Source organism: Pan paniscus, chromosome 9 (assembly GCF_029289425.2).
Source record: "Pan paniscus chromosome 9, NHGRI_mPanPan1-v2.0_pri, whole genome shotgun sequence".
Taxonomy (NCBI): Eukaryota; Metazoa; Chordata; class Mammalia; order Primates; family Hominidae; genus Pan; species Pan paniscus.
The window spans coordinates 85,183,303-85,210,711 of record NC_073258.2 but is presented as its reverse complement, the minus strand read 5'-3'; the positions used below and the strand labels follow the sequence as shown (position 1 = coordinate 85,210,711).

At 36.9% G+C, this 27,409-nt stretch overlaps 1 protein-coding gene across 19 annotated transcripts in view; it reads left to right on the top strand.

The window, feature by feature from the left end:
- Positions 1-27,409, top strand: part of DLG2 (discs large MAGUK scaffold protein 2) — a 2,166,992-nt gene that overhangs the window by 1,340,891 nt on the left and 798,692 nt on the right. The window contains exon 1 of one of the 19 annotated variants that reach the window (XM_034934129.3): positions 9,045-9,533. The exons of 17 other annotated variants lie outside the window; for them this stretch is intronic. In XM_034934129.3, the coding sequence (XP_034790020.1) occupies positions 9,429-9,533 (105 nt within the window). In that variant the 5' untranslated portion in view covers positions 9,045-9,428. Of the gene's footprint in view, positions 1-9,044; positions 9,534-27,409 lie in introns of those variants that run through there. One more of the 19 variants, XM_034934131.4, reaches the window with a different exon arrangement.

The window sequence follows — 27,409 nt, the reverse complement described above, 5'->3', positions numbered from 1 at the left end:
AAGCATATCCATCACCCCTCCGCAAATTTCTTCATGCCTTTTTGTAATCCCTCCAGACTTTTGTAATCCCTCCCTCCAACTACCTTATCCTACCTGCTCTACCTCCCCATTCCCAGTCAACTATTACTCTCCTTTCTGTCTTTATACATTAAATTGCATTTTCTATAATTTTATATAAGTGAGATCATATAGTATGTACTTTTTGTTTGTCCTCTTTCACTCAACATGATTATTTAAAGATTAGTCCATGTTTTTGCATGTGTCAATAGTTCATTCTTTTTTATTGCTGAACACTATTCTGTTGCATGCAAATACCACAATTGTTTAATCTATTCATCTTTTGATGTTATTTCAAGCTTTTGGCTATTACAGATAAAGCTACTATGAATATTTGTATAAAAGTCTTTGAATAGACATGTGCTTTTATTTATCCTCAGTAAATGCCTAGGAGCAGAATCATTAAATCCCAGGGTAGGTACATATTTAACTTAAGAAAAAAATACTGACCTGTTTCCAAAGGGGTTGTACAATTTTTTATATTCTCACCAGCAGTGTATGAGAGTTCCAATCTTCCACATCATCACCAACGCTTGATATGGTCAGTCTTTTTAAATATTAACCATTCTAATAGGTATGTGGTAGTATCTTACTGGGGTTTTAATTTTCATTTCTCTAACAAGTCATGATGTTGATTATCTTTTCAGATGCTTATTTGATACCTATATCTTCACTGGTGAAGTGTCTGTTTAAATCTTTGGCTCATTTTTGGGTTTTTTTTTTCTGATTGAATTTTAAGAGTTATTTGTTTTATCACATGGACACAGGAAGGGGAACATCACACTCTGGGGACTGTTGTGGGCTGGGGGGAGGGGGGAGGGATAGCATTAGGAGATCTACCTAATGCTAAATGATGAGTTAATGGGTGCAGCACACCAGCATGGCACATGTATACATATGTAACTAACCTGCACATTGTGCACATGTACCCTAAAACCTAAAGTATAATAATAATTTTTTAAAAAGACAAAAAAAAGAGTTATTTGTTTTTTAGAAACAAGTCCTTTATGAGATGTATGATTTGTAAGTATCTCTTTTCATTCTGTGGCTTCTCTATTTTCTTAAGAATATTTTTTAAAGAACAGGAATTTTTAATTTTAATGATGTCTGATTTATCAGTTTGTTCTTTTATGGATTTTGCTTTTTGTATTCTACCTAACCCAAGGTCATAAAGATCTTCTCTCATGTTTTTCTTTAGATGCTTTATTTAGGTTTTACATCTAAGTATATAATCCACGTTGAGTTAACATGTAACAAGAGGTGTGAATCAAAGTTTGTTGTTTTGCATATGGATAACCAATTGTCCGTGCATCATTTATTGAAAATATTATCTTTCCTTTATTAAGTTGCTTTTGTACCTTCATTAAAAATCAGTTATCTAGGCCGGGCACGGTGGCTCACGCCTGTAATCCCAGCACTTTGGGAGGCCGAGGCGGGCAGATCACGAGGTCAGGAAATCGAGACCATCCTGGCTAACACAGTAAAACCCCGTCTCTACTAAAAATACAAAAAAAAAAAAAAAAAAAAAAAAAAAAATTAGCTGGGCATGGTGGCAGGCGCCTCTAGTTCCAGCTACTACTCGGGAGGCTGAGGCAGGAGAATGGCGTGAACCAGGGAGGCGGAGCTTGCAGTGAGCCGAGATCGTGCCACTGCACTCCAGCCTGGGCGACAGAGTGAGACTCCGTCTCAAAAAAAACAAAAAACAAAAAACAGTTATCTATAGATGTATGGTTCAACCCCTGTAGTCACTATTCTGTTCCTCTGATCTATTTGCCTATCTGTATGCCAATGCCACACTGTCTTGACTACATTAGCTTTATAATAAGTCTAGAAATCAGATTTTTTTTTTCAATTTCATTTTTAAGTTATTTTGGCTACTATATATTTTTTGATTTTCTATATGATTTTAGAATATGCTTGTTAATTTCTCTAAATAAATAAACACCCACTGGGATTCTGATTGGGATTGCATTGACTCTACAAATCAGTTTTCAGAGCATGAAATCTTAATATTATATCCTCTTTTTTCTTTTTTTGTAGTTTTCAGTGTACATGCCTTGCACACTTTAAAAATCAGTTTTATATAATCCCAGCACTTTGGGAGTCAGAGGCAGGCAGATCACCTGAGGTCAGAAGTTTGAGACCAGCCTAGCCAACATGGCAAAACACTGTCACTACAAAAAATACAAAAATTAGCTGGGCATGGTGGTGTGCGCCTATAGTCCCAGCTATTTGGGAGGCTGAGGCATGAGAATTGCTTGAACCCGGGATACAGGGGTTGCTTGGGTGATAGAGCGTGACTCTGTCTCAAAAAAAAAAAAATCAGGTTTATCCCTAAGTAGTTAATATTTCAAAAATTTGTCATAAATTGCATTATTTTTTATTTTAATTTCTATGAATTTATTGCTAGTATATAGATACACAATTGATCTTTGGATATTAATCTTGTGTTCTACAACCTTGTTAAATTTGCTAAAGGTTCTACTAGCATTTCTTTAGAATTCATGAGATTTTCCACAGATAATTATGTCATGTGTAATAAAAGCATCTTTATTTCTTTGTTTTCAATCTGTATTTATTTTACTTGCCTTGTTACACTGTTTGGAACCTCTCCGACAATGTTGAATATAAGTGGTGAGAAGGGACATACTTATCTTGTCCTAAGAGTTTTTTGTTAAAACCAGAAATAGATGTTGGATTTTGTAAAATGTTGTTTCTGTGCCTACTAAGATAATCGTTGTTAATTAGTTTTGTTTCTTTAAAAAAAAGTTAATAAATGCTCCTAATTGTATCCTTCCCTTAGCCCCCCCATGCCACAACAGGCCCCAGTGTGTGATGTTCCCCTCCCCGTGTCCATTTGTTCTCATTGTTCAACTCCTACTTATGAGTGAGAACATATGGTGTTTGGTTTTCTCTTCTTGTGTTAGTTTGCTGAGAATGACGGTTTCCATCTTCATCCATGTCCCTGCAAAAGATGTGAACTCATCCTTTTATATGGCTGCATAGTATTCCATGGTGTATATGTGCCACATTTTCTTTATCCAGTCTATCACTGATGGGCATTTGGATTAGTTCTAAGTCTTTGCTATTGTGAACAGTGCCACAATAAATATACATGTGCATTTGTCCTTATAGTAGAATGACTTATAATCCTTTGGGTATATACCGAGTAATGGGATTGCTGGGTCAAATGGTATTTCTAGTTCTAGGTCCTTGAGGAATCGCCACACTATCTTCCACAATGGTTGAATTAATTTACACTCCCACCAACAGTGTAAAATTGTTCCTATTTCTCCACATTCTCTCCAGCATCTGTTGTTTCCTTTTTAATGATGACCATTCTGTCTTGAGATGGTATCTCATTGTGGTTTTGATTTGCATTTCTCTAATGACCAGTGATGATGAGCTTTCTTCATATGTTTTTTGGCTACATAAATGTTTTCTTTTGAGAAGTGTATGTTCATACCCTTCACCCACTTTTTGATGGGGTTGTTTGTTTTTTTCTTGTAAATTTGTTTAAGTTCTTTGTAGATTCTGGATATTAGCCCTTTGTCAGATGGATAGATTGCAAAAATTTTCTACCATTCTGTAGGTTACCTGTTTACTCTGATGCTAGTTTCATTGGCTGTGCAGAAGCTCTTTAGTTAGATCCCATTTGTCTATTTTGGCTTTTGTTGCCATTGCTTTTGGTGTTTTTGTGACGAGTTGATGGGTTCAGCAATCCACCATGGCACATGTATATCTGTGTAACAAACCTACATGTTCTGCACATGTACCCCAGAACTTAAAGTATAATAAAATAAATAAATAAATAAATAAAATAATGTTTACTATTTCATAATTACAATTTGTGAAAATAGTTAACGTTGAGGTGTTCAACATATGAATAAATTCATTATTTAATTTTCAGGAAAAGAAAACTTAATAAATTTCATTGGTTCATTTGTAAATGTTAAACCAATTTCGTATTCCCAGGATAAAGCCTACTTGGTCATGATGCATTATCCTTTTTATATACTGTTCGATTAAATTTGCTAAAAAATTTTTTTAGAATTTTTGCTTGTATATTAATGAGGGTTTATTGATATTAGCTTTTCTTGTAATATCTTCATCTGGTTTGGGATTAGGGTAATGCTGGCCTCAAAAAAAAATGATCTGGAAAGTATTTGTTCCTCTTGAGTTCTCTGAAAAATTTTGTGTAGAATCGTTATTCTTTCTTTAAAATATTTAGAGGAATTTATCAGTGAAGCCATCTGGGCCTGGAGTTCTCTTAGTGGGATGATTTTAATTACAAATATCTTTAATAGCTTATGATGTGACTATGTAAAGTACTTATTTCTTCTTGATTAGTTTGCATCTTTCGAGGAATTTGTCCATTTCATCTAAGGTATTAATTTTTGGGGGGAAAAAGTTGTTTATAAGATTTTCTCAGCCAGGTACAGTGGCTCATGTTTTATAATCCTAGCACTTTGAGAAACTGAGGCTGGAGGATTGCTTGAAGCCAGGAGTTCAGGACCAGCCTGGGCAACAAACTGAGACCCTGTCTCAAAAAAAAAAAAACAAAAAACAAAAAAACGTAGCCAGGCGTGTGGTCCCAGCTACTCAGGAGGCTGAGGCCAGAGGACTGCCTGAAGCCAGGATTTCAAGTCTTCAGTGAGCCATGATCATAACATTGGACTGTCTATAAGAATAAATAAATAAATATATACCTACATACATAAAGATTTCCTTATTAGCTCCTCATGTTTGTAGGATTGTAGGATTGGCAGGGATGTCATCTTCCTCCATCTTGATTTTGATAATTTGTTTCTCCTAATCAGTCTTGCTAGAGTGTCATCAATTTTATTGATATTCTCAAAGAACCAGCTTTCATTTTCATTGGTTTTCCTCTATCTTCTGTGCTGTTATTTTTTATTTCCTTTCATTTGCCTACTTTGGGTTTAATTTGCTATATTTTTTTTCTCGTGAAAGATGGAAGCTGAAGTCAGTAATTTGACACTACCTTCTTTTCAAATATAAGCGTGTAGTGATATGTATGTTTCCTTAATTACTGCTTTAAGGGAATCCAGCAAATTCAATATATTGTAGTTTATGTTCATTCAGTTCAAAATATATTCTCATTTTTAATTTTTTTCTTTAGCCAGTGAGCTATTTGGAATTGTGTCATTTATTTTCTTAATATTTTGAGAGTTTCCAGAGATTGTTCTGTTATTGATTTTCAACTTAATCCTATTATAGCCAGAGATTATATTTCCTGTGACGTGAATCTTTTTAAATTTATGAAAATTTGATTTCAAGTTAAAAATATGTTCTATCTTGGCAAATACTATTTGAGCACTTAAAAATGTGTATATTTTGCTGTTGTGGAGTAAAATATTCTATAAAGGTTTATTAGCTCAAATTGGTGCCTAGTTTTATAGAAGTCTTCTCTATCTTTACAGATTTTCTATTTGTTCTATTAATTATTTAAAGGTGTTGATATCTCCAATTATAATTGTGGATTTATCTATTTCTACTTGCTGCCTTGATCTTCCCAGCAAACCAATTCTGTCTTCTCAACGCAACAAGTCCATTGGCCACAACTGGATTCCTCCTTTCTGGAATATGGCCTGGAAGTTAAAGGCTATAAGAATTAGAAATCACAGGGCCCACCTTGTTTGTTTCTTTTCTCTCTGTGTTCATTGTTTTTTGTCTCATGTGCATTCTTGAAACCCATTCTTTCCTACATTGTGTCCTTTTGTTTGGTTATTTTAGGTGGGAATGCAAATCCAGGCCCTGTTACTCTATTTTTACTGGAAGTGCAATTGTCATGAAGTTAAATTTAAACCATTCACCAGCAGAAAGCACTCAACGTATGGCAGTCCCACCATACAAAAGTACCATTAGGTATTCTGAGGTCTGCAGTCTAAGTTAGAGCATCGTGACATATTTAGATGTGATAGACATGTAGCCTAGTGACTGCGTGTTTAATGGAAAAAAAATTGTAGCAATTACTTATCAAGCGTCGTGCTAACAGGAAGAAAATACATATGCTCCACTTGTGGGCAGAGACAGTGCACACTGAGTGATAGTGGAAAAGAAACAGAGGATTGACATAATATTACATTTATCTTTGTGTTCTCTATTTCTAGCACAGTTCTTGGCACATAGTAGAGCTCAATAAATGTTTGTTAAACTGAGTCAAATTGAACTAAGTCAAATATTTGATAAGGTAAATATTGGATTTATAGTGGACCCCACTTGAACTTAGAAAGTAGGAAGTTTAGAACTTATGAAAGTAGGCAGGAATACAAAACATGTAATATTTGCTTAATGAAAAATAATAAGTAATATAACCTAAATAATTGAGCCACCTAGGGCCTCCAAATGTATATCAATGTGCCTATTTCAAACAGTGAGGAATAAACACATAGAACTTATCACCTCAAGAGGTTTAAGAAGATTTTCACTGAATTTATGAACATGAATTATCTGTGAGTTGGTTAAAGGTAATATTGGTTAGCATCAAGAATAGGAAGCTATTAGTTTTCAATCAAGAATAAGCTCAAATTTGGTCTAAATCTGAATTTTAAGCTGGGTAATCATTGATTTACAATTTTTTTCTTGGTGTCACATTTCTTCCAAAACAATAATCAATGAAGCCTTTCTCACCCTGTGCCTTTGCTGTACCTTTCCTTTCTCAGAATTCCCCCTATATCTGTATAACTAAATACTACCCTAACAACAAACTCTAGCAAAGTGCTAAATCTTCCATGAGCCTGCCCTAATGTCCACCATGGATATAATCTCTTCTTTTTCATTGCTTTCTAAATAGTTTATGCTACCTCTTTTATGGTACTTACACGTTTTTAAATTTGCCTTTTTGTTATTTGTGCTGATTTACCATCCCTTCTGTTAGATTCTCCTTAAAGGTAGAGGCAACATCTGATGTATCCATTTGTCCAAAGTACTACCAAAAATTATAGCATGGCTGGGTGTGTGGCTCATGCCTGTAATCCCAGCACTTTGGGAGGCCGAGGCAGGTGGATCACGAGGTCAGGAGATCAAGACCATCCTGGCTAACATGGCGAAACACCGTCTCTACTAAAAATACAAAACAATTAGCTGGGCATGGTGGCAGGCGCCTGTAGTCCCAGCTACTCAGGAGGCTAAGGCAGGAGAATGGTGTGAACCTGAAAGGTGGAGCTTGCAGTAAGCCGAGATTGCGCCACTGCACTCCAGCCTGGGCGACAGAGCGAGACTCCGTCTCAAGAAAAAAAAAAAAAAAATTATAGCACATGGGAGATGCTTGATATGTTTGTTGGATCAATGAATAAATGAATGAATGCAAGATTCAAAGGGCAGTTTTTAAAACTGTTTCCATACACAAAGACTATGAATTCTTTACCTTTTTTCCCCAAAAAACTAAAGAGAAGAGGATTTTTAGGACATGCTCTTTAAAGGAAAGAATAAAGGAACCTGATAAACAGGAGGTTGGAAAAGCCTCACAAGACCCAGCAAGTGGGGTCTGGAATAATGATAAGCATTTGCTTAAGAATTTCAGAGAGGATTGACTGGGATTTTGGAAGGTAACTTAAAAGACAGCTTTTTATTTTCCTGTTGTTTCCTGAGAAATTCAGAACATTTACTAGTGAAGGAATATTTTCTGAAAGTTGTGGGCTGGCTGGTCGACAATGCATGGAGAAGAAGCATGTGGCTGGGGCAGATGGGAGACTATAAGGGCAGGAATGAAGGCAGAGGAGGGACTGTGGGTGTGAGCTGAACAGAACACCATGAATGAGAAAAAGAGAAGGTTGGTTGAATTGATATTGAAAAACAAACTGTCTAATGGCAATAGCCTTATGGTGTGTGCTCATGAAGTATTAAGGAAAAACAATTTCCCTACAAATTAGGTAAAATTTACAAATTAGGTAAAGATTTTGAAAGATCAGTTCTACTTTTCATTCCTTCAGTTCAAAATTGAAAAGAAATGAAGGTAAGAGGAAAACTTCCCTGGTGTCAGCCTTTGAGACTTTAACACTACAAGGGCATTAGTATGAACCAATCTACCATCATCAGGGTACAAATGCAGGAAAACTAGGTAACCCAAATCATGCTGCTCTTCCAAAAATAATACAGGGAAAATATTTCGTGTATGTTATCAAACTGTTTCCTACAATTTGTACCTTGTTTGGTCTTCCTTGGATTTTCTAGGTCAATTAAATGCATAATTTATTATGCTGTGAATTTCTCTCCTTTTGCCTCTTACCTCTTGACGTGCTTGAGTAAATATCACCGTTGTTGACTGTGCAACCAGCCCTTAGAGTACGGATTCCTTTGGAACTTCCAAGTGCTCTGAGCATCACCTTCCAAGATGCCTTACCTCCTAGCACCTTCTAGCTCAGCAATCCTACAGAGACATTAGGGACTGGTGGAGCCTCACCTCCCTGTGTGGGTACTGTCCTTGGTGAAGGGAATTGAGAATATGTCCCTAAATTCTGTTCATATTTTATTTCATGCTTATACGAGTCTTTTTTGTTGTCGAAGTGCACATGCATATTTCTTTGGAATTAACACATTCCAGCCTACTCTCATTTCCCGAGAACATTTAAAGACACGATTCTCCTTGTATTATCTATGTAAATTTTATCTAGAATAAGGAATAAAAGTGACTTTTCTTCAATACATAGGCAACATAAAGTTCTTCTAGTTACTCTTACATTTTATGGTGCCTTCTGGCTTGTCTTTAGAGATAATCCCAGATAAACAACTCATAGTGCCATTAAGACAGTAATACTCTGTAGGTGAAGAATATGTCACATCTAGCTCTTAACTAAACTGAGAGGAGAGCTGGACATATTAAATGACACTGTGAGTATGCATGTATATAGTTGTATTTCTGACACAGCAGACAAGTGCTGACATCTGTATATGTACATATATGTGTGTATATAACCGACTCCCTTCAATGTTACTACTTTTCACAAGCTACTTAAATTCCACCACCATGACCTGCCACCCAAATCTTCTGGTAGGAATATTTTTTCACATCTCTCTTCTTCCTACTTCTTTCCCCCTACACACTTATGGTATGTGCCATTTCACCAGACCCGTGTGAAGACAGGAGAGCACTGATGGGATTGCTTTTCACAAGTGTAGGAATGAAAATTCTTCCCGATGAAAACATCTGTCTCTGTTCAAGTCATGCCCAGTTATCCCCCAAAAGAAATGTTCTGATTAACTTTTTTTTTAAGTCTTAAGATAGCAGTTTGTGTAGCAGATCTAATTAAGAAGTTTATGTAACAGATCTGCAGGGTTTTTTTTTTTTTTTTTTTTTTTTTCCTCTTCAACTGGGTTCTGTGAGCTCAGTTTGAGTGTTACCAGCTTTCGCTATGCAACGGCCAAGTGTTTCTCGGGCTGAGAATTATCAGCTTTTGTGGGATACTATTGCTTCCTTAAAACAATGTGAACAAGCTATGCAACATGCATTTATTCCGGTAAGGAAAATTTTCTTTTATTTTCCTAGGGATTCTTTTATTTATTCTTCCTTTTTCTCCTGTTATATCTATAGAGAAATGTATAAATTCTATGCATTTGATGATCATGGTTATTTTCTCTGTAGTTCTCATTCAGGCTAAATATATGGTTTTTCTCTGTATGAATTCCTAATTCTTAATATGTCCAAGCATTAATCGGTGAGAAAGAATAAACAGTGGTCCAATCAAACTCATCCCTCTGAAGACAGTAGTTTCTAATAGTGGCATGTACTAAAGAAAGGAAACAATATTGATATTCCATATATTAATGTTTGAAATAAACTGCAATGTTTATTTCCCCATTGGTTCCCCCAGAGCTACTTGAATATCTTTTGCAGTTAGGTTTGATATATAGATCAAGAAACCAAAATTGCTATTCTTTACTCCAAGTAAAACCCACCAAAAAAGTTATCTTGAAAAGTATAATTGCTTCTTTAGTAAAGTAGTGATGCAATATTTAGATTTTGTAAAAATTTCTGACAGAAGTTGTGTATAGCTATATAAAGTGAATTAGTGAATCATTGTCATTGTGTTTTATTTTGGAGAAATAATGTTTGTGTTTATAATTTATTTAACCAGAGGAATCAGGCTGGCAACATTTGATAGGCCGAGATAAGGTAAATAGGACTACCAAGAAGAATATTAAAATGTTTGATTATTTTCATTAGATCTACTTTGAAGAATTGAGATCACCAATTAGCTATGAGAGAAGAGTCTTAAAAAATAATCTCTGCTAAAATTTATTTGGTACCCTCTCAAGAAAAACATTATTTCTGACATAGAAACTCAAGAGATATGCTTCTTTCAACAGTTGGAATAAATCTTCCTTGAAGTTCATGTTATTTTCAAGTGACTCAAGTTAGATGCCATCATATTTTTCCCTGTAACTTCGAAATCACTTAAATGTCACAAACTCTGGGCTATATTTGAAGCTCTTCTAATTGAACCACTATATTTTAGTTGGATCACGGTAAGTTGATCTTGACTACTAAAGCCATAAAGCTTATATAATTTTTGTAAGAAGTCTAAAAAACTAATGGTGGGAAACTCTCTAAATCATTTTGCTATAAGGATCCTGCTTTGAACTAGAATCTAGAAAGTATAGTTTGCTTCTCCTATGTTTATGAGACTTCTCTTCCTTTTTTTTTTTTTTTTTTTTTTTTTTGTTATTATCAAAGTGTGATATTCCTTGTGGACCTCAAGTATTTCCTCGTTCACGGAGCCATCCCTTGCCAGGCAGGGTTATCTTCCCCCTTCTTGATTTCTTGTGTGCATCTCTGATTTATCACCTAACATTTTATTCTTAAGTGTTTCCTCTCAGTCTCTCTAATTATATTGTTACTTTTGGGGTAAATGTGAATAGGAAAGTAAGTTGGAGAAAGGAACTAACATTTATTTGTTTGTGTTGTTGTTGTCTTGTCTTGAGCTCCTTAAATATAGAAGTGCATCTATTCCCAGTGTCTAGCACAGTGCCTGGCACTTAAAGAGTGCTTGGTGAGCAAGTGAGGAATGACTAAATCAACCAACAAGTGTCTCCAATTTCCAATTAATGCTTGACAGTTTTCATTATTAGCTTTGTCTTTACTGATCTCATAAAATTATTTCTATTAAAGTCCATCTGGAGAAAACTCAGAACCTTGACTATAGCATTGTGGTGTAGTGGTAGGGGCAGGGATGTGTTAATACATGGAATAGACCCCTATGTGTCCAGTTAACCTTGGATTCAATTCTCATAATTCGTGGGCTACTCTGTCTTTGACTCCAGTGTGTTTCCAGTTTTCCTTAATTCACACATATATAAAATCATGCCCAAATTATCATTCAGGTTTGCTTTAGTTTTGACTGCTCTAAATCTTTTCAGAACATATTGGGAATTTGCCAATATATCTCAAGCATCTTCCAAGTCTTTATTAAACATATGATTATATCATCACAATTTCATGAGAGCTTCTTTTAGAAATTATAGCCATTATTAAAATATTATCAGTTAAGAATAACTCTTTATAAACTGACCCTCAATTTATTTTTTTGTCAGCAGAAAAGGTACTCTATGTATTCCCTGCTTTATGCACTTTTTAACCCAATGATATATATTTCATGTACACACATGTATTTTCACTTGTATGGAATTTGTACTAATGATACACTTCATTGTTTGCAGTATCGTAATAAATCCTGAAGTATACATATCCTATCATGCTGAGTCTATTATGTTAAATCAGTGACAAATATACGGCTCAAATAATTGCCTCCTTTAAAATAAACCTTGTTCTCTTTTAAATCAAATACTTGAAAATGAACAATGTCTATAAAGTATAGTCACATATTGATGTCGTTAATCTTAGGAGAATTGACCTGAAAAGGTCGTAAGCAAGTAAATGCTCTTCTGTGCATCTACTGTGAGTGTGGATTCCTAACACATCGTTAGAATGCGGAGCCACCTAGATGGTCTGGATCATCTCACTCACACACCATAAGCTATGAATCACAACTGGTTTTTCAGTCAATGTAGTTCTGTGAACTAACAATAAACCTGACATAAAATCTCAAGTCATGATATAATCTGCCCCCAGGGAACCTCCCATATAAAATTCATATTGGTGAAAGGAACCTTAAAGTGGCTGATACCTGGATAGTGCTGCTCAAAACAGTCTTCAGAGAAGAAGGAAACCAAACTATGAAGTCCTTCAAAGTTTCAGGATTTGATTTCACATATTAGATCCTCCCCTAGAGTTAATAAGATGTAAATAAAATCTGGAGTCTCAAGCAAGTTCATCTGCTGATCCAAGAGCCACAAGTGCAAAACAGCAACACAGAACTTTTCTTATCTTTTAGCCTAAGTGTCTGGCGAATGTAAGCTCCTAAATATTTATTAAATGCATGAATAATAAAAAGTTCTCATGAAGTATTTTAAATTGGTTCCATCATTGGAGGCATAAGGGCATTCTTCTAGGCAGTCAGTATTTTTGGATATTAGGCAAATCAGAGGCTTTGCAATTTTATTCAAATGAGTAGATATGCTTATAAAAACAGTCTCATAATTAGTAGTTCTTTTCATAGAGACTGGCCTGTGTTTTTATTCGTTTGTTAGTTCAATCAGCTCACTCACATTTTCTGGAGCCCCTACTATGTGTCAGACACTATTCTAGACAGGACAAGTGCCCAAAAGTAAACTTAAAACTTCTTTGTGACATCATCACTTTGTAAGAGAGATAGTATTACCAAATGGTGCCCTAATATCTCTTGCTGCAATGTACAAATTTGGTTTTCCTTATACTGCTAACAATCATATCTGGATTTCATAAAAACATTCACACGGGGATCAGTGGGTCCTAAGTACATTTCTTATGCTCATCTTGCTGCTAGACTTGGGGCTTCTGTCAGTCAAAAAGAAGTTGCAATACTATTCATTCATTCGTTCATTCATCTCAGAAAAACTTATTCTGACCCTAATGTGAAGGTTATGTGGCTTATTAAGCATTGGGAGAGATATAAACATGTATAAATCAGGAGAACCCCTAATTGGAATTCTGCCCCCAAGAATTTTCAAATTGATTTGCAAATCACTGTAATACCATATGCAAAATGTAGAGTATCCTAAGAGTCTATGAATTACCACAAGAATTCAGAGAAGGGGCAAGCTTCATGGAAGGCTGTCTCAGCTAGGTTTGAAGGTTAAACAGAATTTTGACACTCAGTAATGATGGAAGAAGAGGACATTCCAAGTGGAGGAAACAGAAAAGGCACTTGTTAATTGTGTAAACACAGTCTATTTTTCCATGTGTTCGTCTATTCAATGAATGCTTATTAAAAACCTTTTATGTGTCAGAAATTACGATATGCCTGGAACATCTAATAATAAATAGGGCACAGTCAAACCTTGCCCTGGGGGTATTTACCTTCTAGTGGTGGGGACAGACATTAAATAAACAGTTACACATGTATCTCTATTACACACTTGAATACTATCCTATGCAAGTTGTTTACAGTGTTTCTCACAATTGCAGTTCAATATTACATGTATACATACACAGATAAACATCAATTATCAGAAAGTGTAGCAACAGTAGATACTTTCTCAGTCACTACAAACAAAACAAAAGAAATAAAACATCCTCCCAAATATGCTTTAGTTTTAAAATATAATTCATTTATCCAGCAAACAATTAACACATCCTGCTTGCCACACCCTGGGCTAGGTACTGGCAGTTCAAAAAGTGATAGTTAATATTTACTGAGTACCAATTTTATGCCATGCACTGTTCCAAGCATTTTACATGTATTATCTCAATTCTGTCAACAACTTCTGATGTAGGTACTATCATCTCCATTTTACAAAGTGTAAAAAAGAGATGGGCCGGGCGCGGTGGCTCACGCCTGTAATCCCAGCACTTTGGGAGGCTGAGGCGGGTGGATCACGAGGTCAGGAGATCAAGACCATCATGGCTAACTCAGTGAAACCCCATCTCTACTAAAAATACAAAAAATTAGTCGGGCGTGGTGGCATGCGCCTGTAGTCCCAGCTACTCGGGAGGCTGAGACAGGAGAATGGCGTGAACCTGGGAGGTGGAGCTTGCAGTGAGCCGAGATCGCGCCACTGCACTCCAGCCTGGGTGACAGAGCGAGACTCTGTCTCAAAAAAAAAAAAAAAAAAAAAAGAGGTGAAGTACCTTTCCCACAGTCACATAGTTAATAAATGGAATGACTGGTCCTTGAACTCAGTGATCCAACCTCAGAGAGCATTATTCTTAACCACCTCATTAGAGTAAGAAGAAAACACTAAAACCAAGAAAACTATATTGCAGTGTGATTAGGAGCAGCAATTAAAAGATGTACAAACCATGCTAAATGCAGTAAGGGAAGAGTGATCCATCTGCGTGGGATGGAAAGGAAAGATAACCAACGAAGGCTAGAAAAAGGAGAAAAGTCTTGAGACAGTTTTAAAACAGGGGTTTACAAGATGAGGGAGGTGAGAGGTTAAAAACAACTGGAACAAAGGCACTAAGGCAAGAAAGAGCAGTATGAAATAAGAGTATGTTACTAACTTTCTCCAACTTGTGATCTAACACTTTGAGCATTACAGAAGCAAGGTCAGAACAACCAGGATGAGAGTTGGGTCGTATTTAAGGTCAGGAATTATACAGGTAAATCATAAAAACAACACTAAATAATTCAAGCCCACAGACAAAGGCACTGGAGCCTCAGAAGAGAACCTCAAGAAAGAGATTATTTTCAGAAACCTGGCTTAATTGTCCCTGCTATGTGTGGCCTGACCTACAGGTTGACAGTGGTGCCTAGAATTGAGGATATATCCATGGAGAAGCAGAGAACGTTTGTGCAGAGATGTAAAAGAATGAAATAAATGTAGAAAAAGAAAAGGAGATGAGAAACTATGTGATCTCAAAGAAAGACACAGAGAAATGAGGCTGAAAAGAACTAAGAGAGGCTGGACTGTGACTTTCTGGGTCCCCCAAAACTCCCAGTTCTTAGTTCCAGTTTATCAGACGGCCTGCCCTGCTGTGCTTCTTGTCCTTTTAGCCTGACAAGAAGTTCCAAATTTTGCTTAAGCCAGTGCAAGTGAGTTTCTATACCCACAGCCACAGAACTTTAAGATAGGGGCCAGTTAGTGACTAGTGGTACAGGAATAGGATACAGTGCTAAAGAAGATGAAGGACGGAGTTGAAGAGAAGATAAACAGATCAGCTGAGGACAGTGGTCTTCAAAGTAAGGTTGTATCCTTCAGGACTTAACTCCTATCCCCTTCCACAAGCCTTCCCTTATGCCTAGTAACCAGAAGACATGCCTTTTCTCTCCTTACTTCAACCCTGATTAACATCCCCCTGAGGAAAAATAAGAGTAGGGAAATTTCTTACCAACTACTTTAATCTATACTTTTGTATGCAATCATCACAATACCAACATGAAATGGACCACTGTTATTATCTACATTTCAGAGGATCAGTGGGGTTAAGTACCTTGTTTAAAATCATGTGGCCAGTAAGACCAGGAAAGAACCTAGGTCTTCCAACCATAATCCCACCTGCCTTTCTTCATGCCTGTCATGGGACTTTGTCCCTATTTCTCTCGTGCACTTTTTTCTGCTTTGGATTATAAGCATTTGGGAGGTTTCTTTTATCTCCACATGACATTATGAATTCCTTGCAGGGCAAGACTATGCACTTCTCCTCTTCCTACTTTCTGCAGTGCCAAGTATGATTTCTTAAATATTATGTTTCCTAAGTAAATCTGCATAGATGGAATGGTGAATACTTAAGAAGGGAGAATTTAGGCAACAATGAAATGATAATGAGGAAATGATCCTTCTTGCCTCAGATAAATTCTTAAACTATGTCTCCTGAGCTCCAGCATCACATCCACCAACTCTGCCTCTGTGGTCCCTGGATGTATAGTTTGAACCATCATATGTTGAGGTCAGCTCTAAATAGGATTTGTTCAGTGATGACTTTCAGTCCCAGTTCATGGTGTTCCAAGTGCGTTTTGTCCTTTCTGGATTCTAAATAGTACTTAACTCATCATCCTCAATCATGTTGGATTCATTTCCCTGTTTCCTTCCTCTTAACCTTGCTTTGCATTTCTGTTTAGTAATACCCCAATTTTTAGTCCATTTCCTTCTGAAGAATATGAACAAGGCTATTAATGGAATTTCTATTAGTATAGGAATAAAGATGACACTTAATCTATGGAGATGTTCAATTTAAGGCAGAGAGGGGAACTACACCAGAAGCGACCTGGATAATTACAACAGCTTGGGACTGCAAGAACATTTGCAGATTGCTGGTAAAGTGGAATGAAATTGTCACTTTAGGTTTTTAACAAAAAAGCAAGAGCCTGCTATCTTTATATCTTCCTCACTTGTGAAGTTTGCATTTTCTTTGACTACCAGTCTTGTGATGCCTGTGCATACACATCTGGAGGCCACGAAAAACTAACACCAGGTGCAGGATGCCTTCTTTGTATTCCAGTATTGCTCATTATAAAATGTTTTGATGACTCATTAAAATGGAGTATTAGCACTGATATAGTTATTGTACAATAGAGTAAAGCTTACATTCTACCACTTCCACTTTCCATACCCATCCCAGAAATTGCAAAAATAGAACCCCAAGCTTATTTGTTACAGAACAGAAAAATAGACAGCTGTTCAGAGTTAATAATGGCAGTCCTCTTCCATGTAGCAAACCAAAATTTAAAAATATATACACATTAAAATCTGAAAAGCTTTAATGAGCTAATACTAGATATGCTATAGTTTTTGAAGCTTCATTTAGATATTTTTATTTAGCGAGAAGATGCTTAGGAGCAATGGGATTTCTCATTTTCATCATGTAGAGTTGAAAAAATTACACCAATGTTGTTACTCTTGCTTCTGCTGCTGCTAAGACTACCTCTACTACTACTACTACTACCTATCTTCCTTATATTTATTTATCTTGTTACAATTTTCAAAGTAGTATAAACTAGATTACTTCTCGTTACAACTTTCACAATTAGGCAAGACGAGTTTTATCATCTTCATAGTAGTTTTATGAAAATTAAAGCTTAGAAAGTTGAAATGGCCAGGATCAGAAATGGTTAAACAGTAAGACATAATGTAGTAGGACTAAAATCCGAGTTCAGTTTTTATTCTGATTCAGAATTTCAGCTACTTGAAGGATCCTTCTTCCACCATTTGCTATCTTGGGTAAATTACTCAAATTCTCTGAGCCTAAGTTTCATCCAATGTAAAATTAGATGTTATATATAACTTTTTAGCATTGTTCGAAGTCTAACAAAATCATGTGAATTAAACTCTTAACACAGTGCCTGACCCAAAAGTGTGCCTGGTAAAGGTTGTTATTACTGTTGCTGCAAATTTTTAAATGTTATCCCAAATATATACATTTACAAATTGCATAATGTCCTCATATATGGCTACATTTGCTTCTTGAAGAACCACATGATATTGATGAAATAATAACTTTTAACATCTATACATGAATAGAAAGTTTCAGAGAGATTAAATTAATTAGCTAAGACCATTGTAGAAGTGAGGAGAAAGATCTTAAATCCCAGACAGATAATCCAAGTTCTAAACTCCTTTATTACTACTTTCATGATATTCAAAATTAGACTAGTATTAAAATCAGGAATCATACGATTCTCATTATAGTTGTATATAACCTTAGAAATACTTCAGAGAGTTAAGTGACTTGACTAAGTTCTACAGGGCCACAGCCAGTCCTAGAAGCCTCATCTGCTAAATCCAAGTACAGGACTGGAAGGTGCTCATCCTATGACATAAAAGCATAAGATACAAATGTTCTTATCCAGTAACGGTGGGTGAGGAGCAGTCACGAGATGATTGCAAATATATTCATAAGGAAGTTATCATCTCCTTTCTGGTTGGTTAGGAAAAACCTTTATAAAACAAATGAAGGTTCCAGAGTACCTGAGATTACAATTCCAATGGAAAAAGGAGTCTGAGAGCACAGAAGAGAGAGTCCCAGCCTGCGAATCATCATTTCACTCTCCAACTTGTGACAGAGTCCCCACATACCAGAAAACAACCTACTCCCTGTGCTCCTTCTCTTTCATTCTTTTCTCTTGTTATTTCCCCATCTCTCCTCTAGCCCACAGCAACAGATAATATTCCTCCTTCTTTATGTTAAACACACAGTTGTAGCATTATGCCAGGCCTACTAAGAGGTAAATTGAACAAGCAGTATCCTTGCTTTATAGAATAATTTAAAGTAAGAAAGCCACCAGAAAACTGAGAAAGCAAGAGTAACATAGACACTGCCACTGTGGGAAGCTAGAACAGCTGTGGGGCTAGGAACTGGTTGGCATTTTGGATCCAGAGATTTGTAGGCTCTTGGCTTGTAGAACAAAGACTTCATTGCCTAGTTGATGACAGTATACAAACACATCTGCAGAGTATATTCTTTGGCATCAGCAAATGCCAGCAGTATTTAGTGAACCTCTATGTTTCTAGTCCCCATTCATGTCTCCTTTTTATCTGTTATTTTTCTCCATGTTTTTCCTCATTGGAAATGATTCCAAATTGAACATTAATTTTGAAGAAAAATGGGTTGAGGGGAGATTCTTAGACTTACAGATGTTATGAGAATTTAAAATAAGGGAAAATGAAACTAAAATATCCTGTACCCTGTTCGTCTTGTAATGAGCGCCCAAGTGCCATTGTTTAGAAACAAGTCTTGGAACATCCTCCAGGCCCACCATAAACATAAGCACATTACAGATTACTGATGGATAACAGTAAACTAAAACTCATACTTCATCTTTGCCTCTCTCCCTAAAATTTCTTCTCACACAAAAGAATCATTCTAGATATAAAATATTTTAAGACTTTCTGTATAGCTTCACCTGTTATGTTTCAAATCTTAGTGTATGATCTAGTGTCAAATTATGGTGAGTAGGGGAAAAATGAAGGCAGAGGGATTTTTTTTCTGGAGTTATACCTTATAGAAAATGGATAGAGGCAATAATGGAAGAAAGAGCTTGGTAATAATTCTCAGCTTCACTTCAAATCTTTTTTACTCTTTATATAGAAGAGAACTCCTTGCTGCTGATTACATAGTTCTTAGGCCAGAAAATTAACCTGTTTACAAGAAAAACAAAATATGAACTATGAACATAGAACAACAGGACCATATATAGATTTTTGAGGTGCCTTGTCTAAGGCATACAGGACATTATCCTTCAGCCAAGTCATTAGAAACCAATTTCTATAATTGTTCCTTATCAAATTTAACTTTTGTCTTTTATTTCTGCGTGCTTTTCTTAATGTCCTGTCTCCTAGCTTTCTATGTCTGAGTGGTAAAAACAGAGATCATTTCCCAGAATGAAAAGTTATACAGCATCCTTGCTTTCTTTACAGTATTTCCTAGCAGGATGAACTTTACAAGAGTAAAATCTGATCCTTGATGAGAAGTGGACTTTCAGAAGCCATTTCACTCTTTATTCCTTAAAAAATAAAACTAACTGGGGAGACTCAGTAAACTGCTGAATTACTGAACTTACTGGGTCTAAAACTAAGATCTCCTGACTCCCTAGTTCTGCCATCTTTATATTAGGAACATAATTCCTTGACTGGAGTGTGGTTATTTCCAGGGAGACAGAGTGCCTGATTTTTTATAGCCATGCAGGAACCAGCTGGGTTGTCAGGTTGATTCCATTATCAATGACTCAAAACTTTATGTTTCTATTAAAAATAGGAACACTATGCAGCCATAAAAAGGAATGAATTAACAGCATTTGCAGTGACCTGGATGAGACTGGAGACTATTATTCTATGTGAAGCTACTCAGAAACAGAAAACCAAACATTGTACGTTCTCACTGATATGTGGGAGCTAAGCTCTGAGGATGCAAAGGCCTAAGAATGTTGCAGTGGACTTTGGGGATTTGAGGGGAAGAGTGAAAGGGGGTCAGGGGATAGAAGACTACAAATATGGTGCAGTGTATACTGCTCGAGTGATGGGTGGACCAAAATCTCACAAATCACCACTAAAGAACTTACTTGTGTAACCAAATACCATCTGTACCCCAATAACTTATGAAAAAAAAGATGATTATGGAGTAAAGGATGAAAATTGCATTCATTTTTATTATAAGACATGAGGCTTTGAATAAATGTCTAGTTTTGGGCAAATCTTTGGGGATACATTCTCATATTTTATCTGGAAAGTTTGAGAAATGCTGTAGATGTCATTTTGCTTTGTCGTGATTTTTGAGTTCTTAGTTTTTTCTCCAAATCCCATACTTCCTCCCACCTAACTTCTCCTGAAATGTACAGTGGAATAATAAGTTAGAACAAGTAACACTGCCAGCAGCTACCATCCTTGTTCCATGCAGGGTAATGGTAAGACAAGAATATGGATTTGGAGTCAAGAGGAGTGAGCCTTGGCTCCATCTGGTTATTAGTCTGGTGATCTTGGGTAAGTTGTGTTACAGGTCCATGCCTCACTTTCCTTATCTATAAGATAATCATAATTGGAATATGTACTTCATAGGGTTGCAGTGAGGAATAGGGAAGAATAAGCACAAAGTACCAGTGTATAATTAGCATAGAGGAGTCTTTCTGTTTATAATTTTCCTTAATTTTCATGCTCTGCAGTGAATAGCATGGTCTGGAGTGCATGACAGGCTCCAGATGCTCACACATGGACACCATCAAGCAGTGTGGTACAAGAACTCATCACCAGAGGGCAGCATGCAGTTACCCCTTTCTACCCATTGTATCTAATTCTGTTGCCCCAAGAGTTTCTCATGAATTGTAACTCCTATTGCTGTGACTCTAGTCCAATAGGTCTAAAACTCAATTAACAATTACTGTTTGAGTGTTTGAGTGTGTGTTGTATGCCCAGCACTGTTAGGAGTGTAGGTGGAGTGGCTGTTGAAGAAATAGAGAGGAGGACCCTGACTTCAAAATGATTACAATTTCTGCAAGGAGACATGAATATCACACATGAACCAATTAGCTATCAACATGTATAAAAATATAAAGAAATATTCATTCAGAATGTCAGGGTTTAGTGCTTTCACATAACTTATTTCCTTTAATATTTAAAATTCAGTGTGATCTGAAGTAATACAAATAATGAGTGCTTTAAAATGTGGGGAATAGGATGTATAGATTGAGTCCTGGAGTGATGTTGGGGAAAGTATCATGAAGCATCTGGAACTTTAGATTGTCCTTGCAGGATGGAAAGAATTTGGTTAGAGAGATAAGATTGAGGACTGCAACTGATTTAGGATGTAGGAAAAGGAAGAAATGAAAACAAAGACATTGCGGTAGGTATGAGCAAGGTATGTGCTTGGAGTAGTAAGGATCCTTGCCTGGTGGGAGGAAAAGAGAGAAGAAGGATGGAAACTAAATAGCAATAATTTAGTGATCCCACATTATGTATAAAACCATTATCCATGTACTACAGAAGAAATAAGCCCTACCTTAACCTAAAGAACCAGGTTATTGGCAGCTTGCTCCGAATTCTGGCACCTAAATCTGGATAATACAACTGTACTGCTAAGATTATAGCTCTTTAGTAGCTTAGCAACAAGGAACAGATGGTATCCACATGGATCTTTCCAGGAATAGCACCACATAGAGTGAATCAGTGAATTAAGTAGGTATGGTTATTATGGCATGGGGCACATTGACTAAACCACATTTGAGATTTGAGCTAATGACTCCATTTTTTGTGGGATCTTCAGAAATCATTTGCATAAATAAAGCAGTTAGATTTGTAAAAGCTCGGTGTGAGTCAGTGGGGTTTCAGGCATTATGGCCTAATGGTGAAAAGCAAAGGGCTTAGAGTCAGAACACCTGGGTTTGAATCTCAGTTTTGCTTCCTTCTAGCCATCTGACATTTTGAGAAATTCACAGAATCATTCTGTGCCTCTGTTTACTTATCTATAGACAAGGGAAAATTCCATCAATCCTTCTGGGGTTCTGTAAGGAGTAAACAATAAAACACAAGTAAAAAGCTTACCATATTTGCTTGGCACACAGTAGGTAGTTGGTTAATCAATGTTAGTTCCCTTTCCTCTCACTATGGAAATTAAATGATTGAATGTGTGTGATATACTTTATATAGCATGACATTGGTGGTTGATATAATTGCCAATTTCAGTTTCAGTGTTGATCTGTAGATGTAGTTTTAGTGAGTAATTTATTTTAGCCTTTTATACTAAGTGTAAGTACGTATATGGCGAGCATGCAGGATGGAGATCTGAAGAATCTTCATACTAACAGTTCAAGCAATCCCCATTTCTTCATCCAAATAGGATTGATTCTAGAAAAAACTTATAAAGTGAAGAAAATTCTGTTTGGCATGGGGCACATTGACTAAACCACATTTGAGATTTGAGCTAATGACTCAATTTTTTTGTGGGATCTACTGGTCTCTACTTTCTGTGCTTCATTCTCCAGGCTGCTCCATCATTTCTGCACTAGAAAAAAAAGGGAAGACCAACTCAGCCTATCTGAGGTCTTTAGGATATTCATAGGATATTCATTTATTTCCTGCAAAATATTTTACTACTTTGTATTTTAAAGGAGGATCAAACAGAGATGGTAACTCTCCAGTCCAAGGGGATAAAAAATACTAATGGTGAGTTTTCAAGGATAAGTAAGACAAATTGTGTTGACTAGAACAGATTTTACTTATCAAATCTTAATAGGGTGCAGAAGCAAATGTATTGCAGTGGTTAGGATTTATCCACTTTGGAGCCAGGCTACTGTTGTCTGACTCTTGGTCCTGCTATTACCAGCTGAATGACCTTGGGCGAGTTACTTAACGTTATTAGTTTTGTTATCTGAAAGTGAGGGTAATATTATTTTTATTATTAAGAGTTCAGGCAAGCAGAGTCAAATTGATTTCAAGCCAAAACATGAATCTTCCATCCTGCTACCTTGTTTTCTGAGCTAGGCTGGTGTTAAGCTAGGTAGGTAACCATCCAGGCATTTTATTAAATGCTAGGGAAAGGGACCACAATCTTAGCTTCCTCCAAAGTTGCTTCCTTTAGACATCCTGACGCAGTCTGCAGGATGAACTAGCCAAGCCCTCAGGCACTCACATAGTTTATTCAGCACTGTTGGTGCCTCAATAAGTCCAGTGGTCTTATGTCTCTGTAGAGCAGGGGCAAAGCAGGTGACAAGCCAAAGCCACTGGATGATATTAGGAGTGATGACTTAGAGCTGGGCTGGATTGAACTGCACCCACCTAGTTGTCTTGTAGAGAAGGAACTTAAAAGGAGAAAATCTGGGAAAGCAAAAAGTAAAAAAATAATCTCAGTAATAAGTATAATAACCTAAGAACCTTTTTTTTTTTTTTTTTTTTTTTTTGAGACACAGTCTCCCCAGGCTGGAGTACAGTGGCACAGTCTCAGCTCACCGCCACCTCCACCTCCAGGGGTTCCAGCCATTCTCCTGCCTCAGCCTCCCAAGTAGCTGGGTTACAGGCACCCACCCCCATGCCCGGCTCATTTTTGTATCTTTAGTAGAGACAGGGTTTCACCATGTTGGCCAGGCTGGTCTCAAACTCCTGACTTCAAGTGATCTTCCTGGCTTGGCATCCCAAAGCACTGGGATTACAGTCATGATCCACTGTTCCTGGCCTACACATGCATTCTTTATTCAGCTAAATTCTTGAGAAATAGGTTAGCTGGAAAATAGCACTGTCCCATTTTTAAGTGGGGGTTTGCAAGACATTAAGGGACCCAGAAACCTCTGATAATTGGGGAATTGAATCTAAGTCAGAACGGTGATAAATTTCTCTTCAGACTGTAAAAGAGAAACTAACAACTTTCCAGGCAGAAAATAATTGCATTTTCAGTCTGGTTGCCTAGAAAAACTCAGGCAAAAAAAATCAAATGCTGGAGTTACCATTATGGACTCTGGGGTTAGAAAGACATGGGTTTAAAAACTGCTTGTGGCACCTCTTAGATTTGTGACCTTAGGCAAGTGACTTGCTCAATTGGGATCTTCTTTTCTTCCTTTCTTCTCTCCTTTCTTTCATTCCTTCCTTCTTTCTTTTTAATGGGAACAATAATGTTTTCCTTAGAACACTGTAAAAATTAAATGCATTCATATATCTTAAAGTACTTATAGCATTACTGAAACATAATAAGCACCTTATATATGCTTAATACTTTATTATTGTTATTCTTGTTATCCTCAGTTTTGATACTATGTAATTGTGAGATCTGGGTTATGTCATATTCTTTGTATTCATTTTCATATTTATAGAATGTAAGAGTGTAATTAAATGTTCCTTAAGATCTCAGCTTTAAAAGTTCTATGATTCTAGAATATATTTGTTCTTCCTATTTTGTTCTTCCTCTCTTACACAACCATCGATGTGTCTTTAATCAGTCAATTACCCGTTTATTTGGGGCTTGCTCAAAGAATGCCTGAATCAGTCAGCCTGGGTATGCTGGGTCCATCAGCCTTTTCCTAGGCATGCCTCCTACAGGCCTCTTCTCATGACACACTGGGCCTCAGCAACTACACCAGAGGAAGGAGGGGAAGGTTCTTGGGCCAGCCAAGATCAAGGCACATTAAATAAATTTAGATTTGAACTGGCTTGTAACTTGTTGATCAACAGTAAAAATTAGGATCTGGCTGGGTGCGGTGGCTCACACCTGTAATCCTAGCATCTGGGGAGGCTGAGGCAGGTGGATCACTTGAGTCTAGGAGTTCGAGACCAGCCTGGGCAATATAGAAAAACCCCGTCTCTATAAAAAATACAAAAATTAGCCAGGCATGGTGGTACATGCCTGCAGTCCCAGCTACTTGGGAGTCTGAGATGGGAGGATGGCTTGAGCTTGGGAGGCAGAGGTTGTAGTAAGCCAAGATGGGACTACTGCACTCCAGCCTGCATAACAAGGTAAGATCCTATCTCAAAAAAAAAAAAAAAAAAAAAAAAAATCCAGAGATAACTGGTGAAATCTGTTTTCATTCTAAGGGGCAGTAGAACATGGCTCTGGAGCCAGATTGCTTGGGTTTGAAGATTTACCAGCTATTTACCAGCTGTGTGACTTTGAGAAAGTTATTTAACCTCTGTTTCCTCAGCTCTACTTTGAGAATAACAGTGTTTGTCTCATAGAATTGTGTGAGGATTAAATAAGTTAATTCACATAAAGTATTTGCTATATAAGTACATACTCTTATTATTATCTGTCCCAGTATTAATATTTCAGGGGATTTAGGTGTGGCAGGGTCATAATACTACAAACCTTCAGGTAGTGATAATTGTAGGTTCCAAGTAAATCCTCCAAATAGGAGTAGGGTCCTACCAGCACCTAGAGATGTGGAACTCCAGCCTAAAAGATTGTGGAAAAGAAGGAGAGGAAAGACAGAGTTTCATTCCAATGGAGAACTAAAATGTAATTCAGGAAATGAAGGCGGAAGTCACTCCCCCAACCATGCCACATTTTTTTTTTTTTTCCAGAGTAAGCCAACATAATAGAGGGTTATGGGGGAAAATCTAATACACAATACAGTTATCCTGGGTTCAACACTCAGCATATCTAATCCGGTACTTAATGTTAGATGTCTTACTTCAAAGTTGATGGGGTATGTGCATAGTAACCCCAATATTCTACTTCCCTAGCCAGGATTAGCATATGGTCTGACTGGGGCTCATCCCGATGGAAATCTTCTGTGTGAATTGTGAAGCAAAAAGTTTGCTAGCATGCTATCCTGTAGCTGCCAGTCTAAAACAGCTAATATTTACCTTGAGGTTCTGGGATCTCCACCTCTCATAATGAAATCACACACATACACATGCACATGCACACACATACACAGGACTCATTTTCAAACTTTCAGTGGCTTCCATTTTGTTTCAAAATGTCATGCCATACCATACATAAAAGTCATTTATAGGGCCTGTGTCCCTCTAAATAGACAAGAAATCTTGCCCACTCAGTAATCCTGTCCTGTAAGGCTGATAAGATAAGCCAGAGGTATCCAAAAACAGCTCATATGTTATTCTTGCACTATTTTACCACCTATTTAAATTGGCGTAATGACAATCACCTGCCTTCCATTTGCATGTCCCGGGTCAGCTGAAATCCCTGCATAGTTCCTAGTACCATGAGTGTTACTGTTAATTTCTTGCTGATCTAGTTCTCTCCTTTTCTACCTTGCTTCTTAAAAGTCTAGGTACTAGATTAAGTCTTTTGACCTTCCCACTGATTAGCCTACACTTCTCAGAGCTAAGCTACATGAGAGTGTTTCTTGGCTGACTAGCTACTCTACATTTCCTGCCAATACCTTGCTTGAGGAGGCTTCTTCACCATAGTTGGCTTCATGACCACCTGTCCACATATGTCAGAGGCATTTCCCATATCTGACACTTAACACATATCAAAAGGTAACCACATTAGTCAGAATCAATGAACTCCTTTGTAAAGTTGCATTCATTTTGTCAGATTCTTTTTTATTTAGAGTCTCTTGGAAGCAAGCAAAAAAAAAAAAAGTTTATCTATTACTAGTATAAACAAAATTGTTCATGTAATCTGAGAACATTTGTATGTCACATGAAGCCCAAGGATAGGAAGGTGGCTGACATTCATTAATAACTTGATCTATCGTTTAAATTATATCAGTATTCCTTCTGCTTGCTTCTTGCTTCTCTGTAATTAGCTGTACTAGTCCCTTATGCTGAAAACTGGCTTTCTGTGCATGAAAGAGAATGTCATTTAAAAGGCAAACAACACAAAAAAAGGCTTCACAGTTTGGTTTACTTAAGAAAGAGTTTTTTTTTTTTCTTCATCCCTTATAGTTTCAAAAATCTTGCCTAGATGTATATAAAGATAAATCTTGAATTTTCTGATTAAAAAAAGATTTTGTTCTAGATTTTTCATAAATCTCCTTCCAGTTAATGGAAAAAAGCATATTAAAGAAGGACACTAGAATCTGCTGAGTCACCAGTTTGATTTAGGCATCCAATTAAAGAGGATATCCAAAAGGAAGAAAGAGAGTGTATGGCCGGACGTGGTGGCTCACACCTGTACTCCCAGCGCTTTGGGGGCCGAGGCGTGTGGATCACATGAGGTCAGGAGTTTGAGACCAGCCTGGGCAACCTGGCAAAACTGCATCTCTACTAAAAATACAAAAATTAGCCAGGCCTGGTGGCAGGTGCCTGTAATCCCAGCTACTTGCGAGGCTGAGGCAGAAGAATCACTTGAAGCTGGAAGGTGAAGTTTGCAGTGAGCCGAGATTGCACCACTGTACTCCAGCCTGGGTGATAGAGCGAGACCCCATCTAAAAAATAATAATAATAATAAAATAAAGAGGGTGTATATGGC